At 42.8% G+C, this 11562-nt stretch overlaps 1 protein-coding gene across 12 annotated transcripts in view; it reads left to right on the top strand.

The window, feature by feature from the left end:
* The window catches only part of SRRM1 (serine and arginine repetitive matrix 1), a 15028-nt gene extending 5814 nt beyond the window's left edge, over positions 1 to 9214 (top strand). For 2 of the 12 annotated variants that reach the window (XM_015883626.3, XM_015883635.2), the window contains 13 exons: positions 208 to 408; positions 901 to 1104; positions 1585 to 1704; positions 3135 to 3406; positions 3553 to 3633; positions 3956 to 4042; positions 4426 to 4570; positions 5093 to 5134; positions 5562 to 5666; positions 6003 to 6464; positions 7347 to 7533; positions 7843 to 8037; positions 8224 to 9214. In XM_015883626.3, coding sequence (XP_015739112.1) covers positions 208 to 408; positions 901 to 1104; positions 1585 to 1704; positions 3135 to 3406; positions 3553 to 3633; positions 3956 to 4042; positions 4426 to 4570; positions 5093 to 5134; positions 5562 to 5666; positions 6003 to 6464; positions 7347 to 7533; positions 7843 to 8037; positions 8224 to 8328 — 2206 coding nt within the window. In that variant the 3' untranslated portion in view covers positions 8329 to 9214. Of the gene's footprint in view, positions 1 to 207; positions 409 to 900; positions 1105 to 1584; positions 1705 to 2523; positions 2562 to 3134; positions 3407 to 3552; positions 3634 to 3955; positions 4043 to 4425; positions 4571 to 5092; positions 5135 to 5561; positions 5667 to 6002; positions 6465 to 7346; positions 7534 to 7842; positions 8038 to 8223 lie in introns of all 12 variants that reach the window. The other 10 variants (XR_014935296.1, XR_014935294.1, XR_014935297.1 and 7 more) reach the window with 10 other exon arrangements.
* Positions 9215 to 11562: the final 2348 nt, after the last annotated feature.

Raw genomic sequence — 11562 nt, 5'->3', positions numbered from 1 at the left:
GTGGTTCATCTGTTCCAGGCTTTGTCTTTTTGAAGTTTGTGATATTAATTTGGCTGTAAATTACTAGTAGAAATTCTAAGTCCTCCTGCATGCGTTGTAGATGAGTACTGAGAATCAACTCTATTCAGAAAAGCTTCTAGGTCCTGAAAATCACTAGTTTTATTTTTATGTATGTTGTTTCATTATGAACTGCTTCTTTTTTCCCAGACGCAAATCCAGGTCTCCTTCCCCCAGGAGGAGATCATCACCCGTCAGGCGGGAGCGGAAGCGCAGCCATTCTCGCTCCCCTCATCACAGAACCAAGAGCCGCAGTGCTACGCCTGCTCCAGAAAAGAAGGAGGCAACTCCTGAGCCAGAACCCTCTGTGAAACCAAAGGAGACCGTTGTTCAAGAGGCGACTTCGAACAGGTGGGTGCGATAACTGTAGAGAATGGCATATTGATTCTTAACGAATGGGAATGATCTTAATGCATGTTAATGCAAGATTATTCCCCCAAGCTGGACTACAGGTAATGTGTACTTCTCCCGGTTCCTCTAAAATGACAAGAGTATTTGTCTAAGAATTTTCAGTAGGGTTTCTTTTTCTTGTATAGAATTCTAAGGGCAGAATCCTAAACTGCCACTGTTGTTTCATTACACTGGGCGTCCTTTCTGCTTCTGACAATGTCATCTTGTTTTCCTGCAAGCTAATGCACAGCCTTACTCTTGGTGTTACTCTTACTTGTCTTGAATCACTGCACCATATTCTAATTCTTTTCATGGTTGTAGAGTGGGATCTTTAACATGACAGAAGGGCAAGGGGATGTTCTGTGTTGGGGCATGTGGTGTCAGCTTCTAAACTTGCTACTCCTGTGGCTACAGTTTGTATGTGCTTGTAAATGAAGTCTTTCTTTTTAATAGTGATATCCCAAAAGCTCCTAAGTCTGAACCTCCTGTACCAGAGACAAAAGAAATTTCACCAGAACGTAATTCAAAGAAGGAGAGAGAAAAGGAGAAAGAGAAAACTCGTCAGAGATCCCCAACTCGCTCTAAATCAAGGTCAAGGTCTCGATCACGTTCTCCATCTCATTCTCGACCAAGAAGGCGTCACAGATCACGGTCAAGGTAGGGCTTCAATTTATCTTGATGGCAGAGATTGAGAACTGAATGTTTTCTTCTGGAACTGCCATTTAATGCCTTACTTTCAGTTAGGGTAATTGTGTTTTTAGTGATGTTGAGCTGTGAACGTTTTTGGCCAGATGAGAATAAACATCTTGGGAAGCTGTTGTCCTCATGTCAGTCCATGAGAAAGAGGCTGCAGAGACTAATGGTGACTAGGGAGGGAATGGTGCACTCTGTGGGACCTTTTAGTTCTGATAATGATGATTTTGCAAATTCCTCCTGCTCCTCTTTTTATTTTTCCCCTCTTCATTCCTTTGAAGGTATTTGTAAACTTAAAACCACTGATTGTGGCTGAATGCAGCACTTGGCATCGTGATTTATGCAGTTGGAGAAAAAGCAACCTCACTCAGTGCCCGGAGGACGGTGTTCCTCAAGTCTAAAAATTAGATGGTTGCTTTTCATTGGAATTTCTGATTGTGACAGGTCTTACTCTCCTAGAAGGCGACCAAGCCCCAGACGACGGCCATCTCCGAGGAGGAGGACTCCTCCAAGGCGAATGCCTCCCCCACCCAGGCACAGGAGAAGCAGATCACCAGTGAGGCGGTAAGATTTCCCTTTTCTTCTTTTTTTCTTCAGTTAATTTTGGTGAATGAGGTTTATCAGGACTGTCTCATTTATCTTTTCTCAGTGCTGCCAGTAATATATGATTTGAATGATGTAGAAACTGCCATGTCATGTTTTGTAAGTATTTTGGGGCCGGCCGGTAGCTGTCCACCTTCCAAAACATGGCAGCTTCAGACCTTGAAATGGCTCTGGATAGCTCCCACCTTAGGTGGATGAGGCATCCTTTGGCTGATTTTATTTCCCCTTGAAGGGAAATGTTAGAACAAGCCCTGGATTGTATTTGTGGGGATTTTTTTGATTATGACTCACTGTTCCATTACATAAAGTTGAGGTAAAAAATTAAGCTTTGACTTGAAATGTATTTCTTCATGTTCTTCTGATTTTAAAAATAAGAACTCTTTACGTTCTGCTCCTTAGTGTTGAAGGTTATATTTTTGATCCATGAGCAGTTATTATAGTAGGAAAGTTCTGAGTTGCATTGCAGAGAATTATGTACTCAGGGCAGTGTCAAAACAGGGATTTGTCTTTGTAGGGATAGGATAAATTCCTGTCCTCTTCATAGGAAGAGAACTGCAGCGACACTTCCTGTGTTACAATACTCTTTCCTTTTAAGAAGGAGCAGTTCTTCCTTTTTTTAAGCAAGTGATAAGTGCTTTCTTTTTGACTTTGTAAAGATGTTCATTTTGCACAGTTATTGCAAAAACTGTGGGAAGTATCAAGCGTGTATCTTGCAGGATGTACAAGAGCTCCCTTTCAGCAAGTGTTTGTCTCACTCAAGGTAGGGTTTCTTTTTTCCAGGTTCTCAGGAATTCTGCAGCCAAAGGTGGATTCTGCAGGTACACAGTTGCAACAGAACTTGCCACAAATTTTGCCGCAGAATTCTAGAGGCCCAATCTTTTTAGAGTTACAAAGGAAAGATGATAAACTAAAACATAAGGATGAATACGCAGGTTCAGGATTGTTGTCTGAAATTTTTGCCTCCCGGTGTAAAAACCTCTCAGCATATTTGCACACTAAACTCTGAAATAGATCAGTTTTGAAAGGTGATTAAATCACATGTGCTAACATGGAGAATCCTTTTAACCATCCAAAAGTTAGAGAACCCAAAGAAAACTAATTGCTCCCAGGAGGAAAAGTTTAGTTGTAGCCTGTAGATTGACAAAAAACAAGTAAAGGTAACACTAACCATCTTTTATTATTTTTATTTTTTACTTGCTGTAGTTTAAAAATAATGGAAAGGTTTGATTTGTAGAAGAGATTAAGAACCAGTGCTGGAGGCTGTTCGTCGTGTTTTGGAAGTGCTGCTGTATGTGGCTCTGTATATGTGCTTGCAGACAAATTCAGTTCTGTGTTCATGCTCAAACATTTTCTAGGCCAGGTCAGTGTCTAATACTACATTTGATTTACAGGAGAAGACGGTCATCAGCATCTCTATCTGGCAGTAGCTCTTCCTCCTCCTCCTCACGTTCCCGATCTCCACCAAAGAAACCACCTAAAAGAACTGTATCCAGTCCTCCTCGTAAAACACGTAGGCTGTCTCCTTCTGCCAGCCCTCCGAGGCGAAGGCACAGACCATCCCCACCAGCAAGTCCACCTCCCAAACCACGCAGATCTCCAACCCCTCAGCAGTCAAATCGTGCAAGGAAAAGCCGTGGCTCTGTTTCACCTGGCAGGGGGGCAGGTAAGAAATGAGTTTCTTATAGCATCTTTGTCTCTGTGCTTTCATCGTCTCCAAGATGACATCTGCAGCTTGTTTGAGCAGAAAAACATGCATGGATTTTAAAAAAAAAGAAACAAATTGAAGTGTCTTGTTTGGTTTTCTTTTAGCACCCAAGCATAAGAGTACTGAAAAAAGAGAATCTCCTTCACCAGCACCAAAACCAAGGAAAGCTGAGCTGTCTGAGTCAGGTATGGTTCTTGCTTGTCAACACTGCCTTTGGGGTTTTTGGTCTAAGATGCGTAGCGATGAAAGGTGTTTGTAAAGTGCCGAGTGCTGTTGATAAGCTGGCATTGAAACAAGGTTTTCTGAAGCATAAAATGGTTGTTGATACTGCCTCAAATCTTCCACCTGAGCTTTCCTGGGAGAAGCTCAGCCATAATGTACTCCAGACTCAGTGCTATCTTCAGATATTTAAATTAAAAGGAACAAAGCATGCTTGATTACTTATGCCTGAATAAGGCAAAATTCATTTTCAATTTGAATATTCTATCTGTGTCTGTATCTTTTCAGAAGAAGATAAGGGAGGTAAAATGGCTGCAGCAGATTCTGTGCAACAGAGACGTCAGTACAGAAGGCAAAATCAACAGTCGTCTTCTGGTAAGGATAACCTGCATTTCCTAAACCTGGACTAATGCTCCTGCAGGAGTTAATTATCACCCAGTCCAAATGTTGATTTTAAAATGACTTTGCTGTGTGCAGTGCTATTACAAACTTAACTGTGTATTTACCCACCCATAATGGAGTATCTTTATTTATTGTTCATGCTACTTTCATTAAGGAAGGCTTAATTCTTAGAGGTTGTGTCACATCTCCTGTAAGGCATCTTTGAAAGCTGCACTTTTAAACTCTTGCCATCACACACAAATGTTGTTTCCCATCACTTCTTTAGTCTCTTATTGCAATGGGTTATTTCCTAGTATCATGGACTTCTGACTTAGTGTAGAATCGTTTTCCAGAGGGTAATTCTTCTCCATTTATAGATTCTGGCTCCTCATCTTCATCTGAGGAGGAAAGACCGAAGAGATCGAATGTGAAGAATGGGGAGGTTGGGCGCCGCCGCCGCCATTCCCATTCACGCAGTCCATCTCCATCCCCACGAAAACGACAGAAGGAGCCTTCCCCTCGGTAACAGCTTCTTCCTATGAGCACAACTCCTCTTTTTTTCTTTGGTAGCTGTTGAGTTCATGTGTTGATCTGTCAGCAGTTACCCGAAAGGACTAAGCTGTGTCCTCTGTGCAAGCAGATAGTCTTTCTTTCTCCAAAGTAACTTAAAGAAGTGAACCAAGATCTTGGTGCTGGTTATACTGCTGGCTTCCTCTTTAGACTTTGTGATTTGAGATGTAATACTTTAAAGCCCCTACTGTGAACTAAGCTTGAACAAAAGCTGATGTAATTCTCTTAAAACTGGCAACTGTTGATATCACTGAGGTAAAGTGGATTTTCAATACAGGCTGCTTTTTGTTATCTATCCTTGAAGCATCTAGCACTGCATGTCACATGAGGGATGCCTGGTTAGATTCCAAGATTGCATTCTCTTTATCTGTTGAGAATTAATCTGAATTTATTGGAATGTGTTCATTTCTGCCTCAAATATTGGGCAGTTAGATTTTTTTTGTCTTTGTTTTGTTTTCCTTCCACTGCTGTCAGGATGCAGATGGAAAAGAGATGGCAATCACCAGTGATGAAAAGGTTGGTTAGAAATTCATCTCTTTAACAGGATTTAAATATTGAAAGTCATTTAGGTTCTTCTTTTGTCACAGATAAAGTAATCCTTTCCTTTGAATTTGCACACTCACAGCACCAATGTGCTTCATGATCCTTGGAGTCCCTTCCACCCAAGACAGTCTGTGTGTGGTTCAGGCTGCTGCTGGGAGTGTCTAACAGGACAAAAACATTGAGTTCCTTCCACCCTGTACACCTAACTTTCATATCACTGTGTTGAGGAAGGTGGTTGTTAGCTGTTCTGGCTCATTAAGGGATCTCCCTTTTTATCCCCTCATTAGCAGTTCTAGTAGAATAAAAAGCACACCAGCGAGATAATATTACATAATGGAATGAGAAGAATAAACTCATGGCTTAGTTGCAACTTTTCTGAGTAATCCCTTTATTTCTGCAGTAGGAGGAGGAGGAGCCCATCCCCCCCACCTGCCCGGCGACGACGCTCTCCTTCCCCACCCCCACCTCCCAGGCGAAGGCGCTCGCCCTCATTGCCCCGCCGAAGGTACCGTGTTCTGGTTTTGGTCATTTTGGGTTTGTTGACTTCCAGCTGTGACCCATACAGGAAATGTGCTGTAGGGAACCCATTCCTTGATTCACAGCTTGCTGAGGGGGATGTAGTTTTGCTGTTGAGATTTTCTGAGGTAGTTGCTTTGGTCTGCTTGTGGTTTGATTGCTGTATCAGTCACTGAATATCAAACTTTCCCAAGAAGCTTGCTGTTGAGTGAAGTATTAACTAAGTTTAGAGGAACATTTGTGTAATTCTTCTTAGCCACAGAGAATGACACTTGTAACTGATTTCCATGCCTGTATGGTACCTAAACATTTATTTTCTTTGTAGGTCTCCATCACCACCCCCACGCAGACGCTCACCCTCTCCACGGAGGTACTCCCCTCCAATACAGAGGCGATATTCTCCTTCTCCACCTCCAAAGAGAAGAACAGCTTCTCCTCCTCCTCCACCCAAAAGACGAGCTTCACCTTCTCCGCAGTCAAAACGCAGAGTCTCCCATTCACCACCACCAAAACAAAGGAGCTCTCCAGCTGCTAAGAGGCGCTCACCATCCATATCTTCCAAGCACCGGAAGGGTTCTCCTCCCAGTAGGTCCAATCGGGAAACACGTTCTCCACCACAAAACAAAAGGCATTCACCTTCACCAAGGCCTAGAGCTTCTCATACCTCTTCAAGTCCACCACCACTGCGAAGGGGAGCGTCAACATCGCCCCAGAGAAGACAGTCTCCATCTCCAAGCACTAGACCCATCAGGAGGGTGTCAAGAACACCTGAACCGAAGAAGACAAAGTAAAAAAAATCCATCTAATTTGTTGTTGGTTTTTGGTTTTTTAAATGATACATTACAGGTAGCTAGGGGATCACATGAGCAATGGCTCCCATGTATCCTGAGGTTGCTTGAGTGGGTGGAGGTGCTCCTCAGCTTCCACTTTTGTACTGCTGAATCCTGAGGGGATTTTCCTGAACTTTATTTCAGTGGGTGCTTTTAATCTGAAGTGCAGGGAGAAGCATTGGAGAGGCTGTAGAGTCTGCTAGTAGCACAGCAAAGCACTGGGAGCAAGCAGGCCAAAACTTAGAAATTTTGTTCCCACTGTTGCTTAAAGTGAAATGAACTTTGTCTTATCTTAAAGCTTACTGCAGAAGGGAGCTCCTGCTTTTTATCAGCGTAAATAATTTCCTACCTGGTTGCACAAGATGTAAAAGTACTTAATGTTAGCAGTTATCTGTAGTGGGATTGCTGCTTTTGTGAACAGGTTGTCAGAAGCGCAGTGTGCTTCCTTACCCCTTCAGGGAAAAAAATTGTAGCTGAATGTTTGCACTCTTAACTGGATGGTGAAATAGCTTTGCTATTCTCTTGAGGTTTTAATAGAGTTATAAATTAATCATATCAGGAAAAAAGGGAGCAATTACTCCTGACCAACAGTAGTCTTATTACTTAACAAGCTATCGTATTGCAGTATCCTTTTGCATTACAGATGCACACTGATGTAAGATCATTTTGCCCTTTGTGATATATGCCAGCACAGTAGCTATATTCTGTATTTTATTTAAGTGTCTGCTTAACCGGGTTACAAGAGTATCCATTCATTTGACTTGTGAAATTTTTACTCCTTTGTTTCATCTCTTACATCTCTAATGCTAGAATCTAAGTGTAGCTTTTCTGTTTCCAAGGGCTTCCACCCCAAGTCCGAGATCTGCCAGACGGGTGTCTTCATCACGGTCTGCGTCGGGATCACCTGAGCCAGCTCCAAAAAAGCACCAAGGGCCTCCATCTCCTGCTCGATCTCGTTCCCCTTCTGCTAACTGGTCACCTGCAAAAAAGGCTAAAAGTCCAACTCAGAGCCCATCGCCTGCAAGGGTATTTGTTTGTTTTTTGGGGGTTGCATGGTATTATTTTCATAGTGGCACTCAGTTGCTGGACTGAGTAACCTTGGGGAGACTCCATAGTTTTATAATTAAATATTTGTAATACGTGTTTCTAGCTCAGCACTTCTGAGACTAAGGGAAGTGCCTTTGTGTACCCTCCCAGTTCTGAAGGCAGGCTGTGTTTCCTTCAGTGTTAGGAGTTGTATGGCCCATCTGAATTGCCTGCTGTGGCTGTGGGTTTCTTTTCCCAGAGTTCAGGAGTCTTGGGAATATGTTATATCTGTTGAATTGTTTATTACAGAATTCAGATCAAGAAGGGGGCGGAAAAAAGAAGAAGAAAAAGAAGGATAAGAAGCATAAAAAGGATAAAAAGCACAAGAAACACAAAAAGCATAAGAAGGAAAAGGCTGCAGTGGCTGCAGCAGCTGCTGCTGTAGCTGCAGCGGATACCACCTCAGCACAGGAAGAGCAGGAAGCAGAGACAGAACCCAAGAAGGTATGAGTTTGGTTCCTATGATTTAGTGTTTCAGATAGATGTGAGTGCCTGCAGTGCTCTTGATAACGAATAGCAGTCCTGTTTCAGAAATACGGTGTGGTTTTAATTGATGCTTTACATTACTTGGGCTGCAGCCCTCCAGCTCAGCTTCCAGTTTGTGAAGAAATGCTTTCTCTTTTTTTCAAGGAGACAGAAAGTGAACCAGAGGACAACCTTGATGATCTAGAAAAGCACCTGCGAGAGAAGGCACTGAGGTCCATGAGGAAGGCACAGGTGTCCCCCCCATCTTAGGTCGAATCCTTTGATATAATGTACATTTTATTTGGTTTGTACTCAGAATTCAATTTCAAATTGCTAAATGTGTTTGAGCTTTAGAATATAACATTTGTTGTAATAATTGCTAGGTTGAGGTTCACCATGTACAAAGGGCATGGATTTACATTGCAAAAGGTGTCCACAGTGTACTAGTGACATTCTTTCATTGACAGTCAACATAATTTCCTTTAGAGCGAGACTTCTTAGAAGCAGTAGGGGTTTGTTTTGAAGGTTTTTGACATGACCATCAGCTCCCTGGTTTCTTTGAAATTCAACAGAGCCTTTTAGAATGATTTGTGGGGGTCTCATTTGACTTCTTTTGTATCCACTCACATTACGCTACTAACCTTTGTGGTTTGTAAGCCTGCCCAGAAGTAAAACCACTGCAGAATTACCAAGGAAGTACGTATATTTTAATGCTTTCTACTGTTGCCTGTACAGTCTCCATTAAAGCAAATCAAGAATAGCAATTTAGAGTGGTACATAAATGAAAGCATGTTGTTTACCAGGACACTGTGGGTTTATATTGATGTAACATGTTGATTTGGAACACTGGAATTTCATTTGTATTTTTTGTTCTGTTTATTTTTTTAAAGGGCAGTTTCCATGATCAGCAATCCCAGAACAATTCCTTCAGTTCCATAAATTCTGTTTGTGAGATGTCGTTGCCCCATTCATAAATCTTGTCTCGTTAGGGTTCCTCTGAATGGTGTGAGCCACTTTCAGAGATGTGGTCTTTGGAAGTGGGAGGAACCTGACCTTTGGATATTGTCATGTTTTCACTGTTTTGTTTTGTTTTTGTTTTTTTAACTAAAGCTATATAAAGCTTGTGGATTAAACAAAATAAATTTCTAAATTTAAAGAGACCTCGCCTATTTTTATATGAACGCTTGGCTAAGCAGCTTTCTTTTGTACAGGGTTAACGAATACAAAGATAAGGAATTATCTAAGGAATCCTGGTACCTGGGAGGTTGTTGCTGTCCATTCATTTAACTTCTGGTTCAGAAACCAAATCAGTTGTGGAGTCTGAGGCTGCTCTGGAAGGAGGGCTGCAGCCTGGTTTGGAAACCAGTCCTACTTCTTGGTGTGCACAATTAAGTGTAGATATCTAATTAGTCCTTTTATCTGACGTGGTGTGGGATCTTTGAGCGAAGCTGATGTTCTGCAGGTGCCTAATGGCAGGGCTGTCTTCAAAGCTGCTTCTTTCTTCATTTCCTCATCTCTTGTTTCTTAGCCCAAGTGTATATGGAATGCTGGAGTGCTTATAAACACGGTTCATGCAGCATTGTGTGTGTGTGTAATAAATGGAAGAACATTCTGGAGGAACACATCCTGAACAACACGTGAGTGACGTTTGGTGCTGTGACTCTGCAGACACAACAGTGTTTCTTTTGCCTTTGGAGGTTCTGCTCTTAGGGTCCCCCCTTCTTGTTTCTTCTGTATGTCGATCCATAAGGAATAATTAAAGTTGGAAAAGAGCAATTAAGTGTGCTTTTTGAGGAGCGTTTCACTTTTGAATGGGATTTAGCTTCATATTTTGATTCTTTCCTACTCAGCCAGATTCCATATTGCATCCAAATCCTTGTCAAGGGACTGCAAGCCTTCCCTTATGGATTAGGGCACTGTTTCTCACTTTTGGATGCTGCTGTGTGGATGCTTTCAGTACAAAATCATTCTGATATGATCATCCTTCAGTGTTTGTGTCTGTGCTGTGGCGTCCTGTGGTGCTGAGCTGTTGGCATAGGATTCCTTCCTCTCTTAATTAATTGTAATAGACATCACATCATCCAGAGTCACACTGATGGTGAGATGTTTACCACTCAGTCTCGGTTTAAGCTCATATCTCTGTACCTCGCCCCTGTAGCCACGATGCTGCAGCTCACAAGGTGACCGTGTAGGACGCCTCAAACAGCATCACAGCATCCCCAGGCTGTGAATCACGCAGTCCTTTTTGTTCTGGATCTGCTAATACTGTGTGTTTACATGTTAGTCAAGGCAGCCCTCCTGCAGTGACAGGTGAATGGGTTTGTGGCACTGACTTAATGCAACAGTTCTCACTACGCAGGAAAAAAAGAATGATCAAGCTTAATTAGATTGTAATAATTCAGATAACAGTCAGTCCACGGGAGTGAACGTAAGGATGGAATGAGTCACTGACAACTTGATATCTCTGCTTCTTAGTAAAGAATGATGTGTTTGTTGTGTCAACGCACAGGAAACAATAGCAGGTGTGTGCAATAACTTAAAGTCCATAGGAGCTCACTGTAGGACTGAACTTTTCCACTTGTGTGGCTCTGGGAGATTTGCATGGAGCACTTGCTATGCTTTGCCATAGAAGTTCTGCACTCTAAGGGAATTGGATTCGTGTTCAGGGCAGAGTCTGCTCTCCTGCTGTGTAAAATGCACGGGGATCTGAAAGACCTTAATCTGTATTTGGGTTCCATTTCCAGGCAGGGATGTTGCAGGAGGACATTGCTCACCCCCAAACTTGTGCTGGGGATTGTTTACCTGTGCAGCTTTGGGAGAAGAGGGGGGAAAAAGAAAGAAATGGGGTGTTGAACAACATCCACAGATACATCTGTTAACTGGGTGGGAGCTGGATGTGAAGGGCTCAGAGTCCATGCAGGGCAATGCTTTGGCAGTGCCACCACTTCCTGAGCACTGATGTGGAAGAGTTACCTTTGTCACTGCTGTGATATGAGACAAAACTGAGGCTCTGCTTATTAAAATCCCTGCATGTTCTCATGTACCGACGCAGGGGGACCATCACAAAACACAACTCAGCTCTTTCTTATTTCTTTTTAATCCGTTACAAGCACGCAAATGACTCTTTCCATTATTTATGCTCTGGGAGTACAGGATGCTGTTCTCACAGGCTCTGCTTTCAGCTTCAGCTCTGCTCTCTGGCTCAGGAAAAGCACCCTGGGGAAAGGTGGCTGTATGGAGCCGGGCATGGCGGTGTGATTCCCCCCCTGCATCCATCCATGCAAAGTATTCACCAGCAGCAGGGCAGGATTAGCAGGATAATGGCAGGCAGATGGCGTGGACCTTCCCTACACAGCAGGGCTTTGCCACTCTACCAAGGAGCCCCAAATCTGCTGCCTCCCAGGTGAGCACCAACCCCAATGGATGAGGGGCAGATGGGGAGGATTTGGGATTGTCATCTCAAAATGCACATTGCTGTTATGGTGTCATTTGAATTTCAGGGTC

This window comes from Coturnix japonica, chromosome 17 (genome assembly GCF_054131305.1).
Source record: "Coturnix japonica strain WE chromosome 17, WE-NBRP24, whole genome shotgun sequence".
Classification (NCBI taxonomy): domain Eukaryota; kingdom Metazoa; phylum Chordata; class Aves; order Galliformes; family Phasianidae; genus Coturnix; species Coturnix japonica.
The sequence above is the reverse complement of the archived record's forward strand: the minus strand, read 5'-3'. Positions and strand labels throughout refer to the sequence as shown.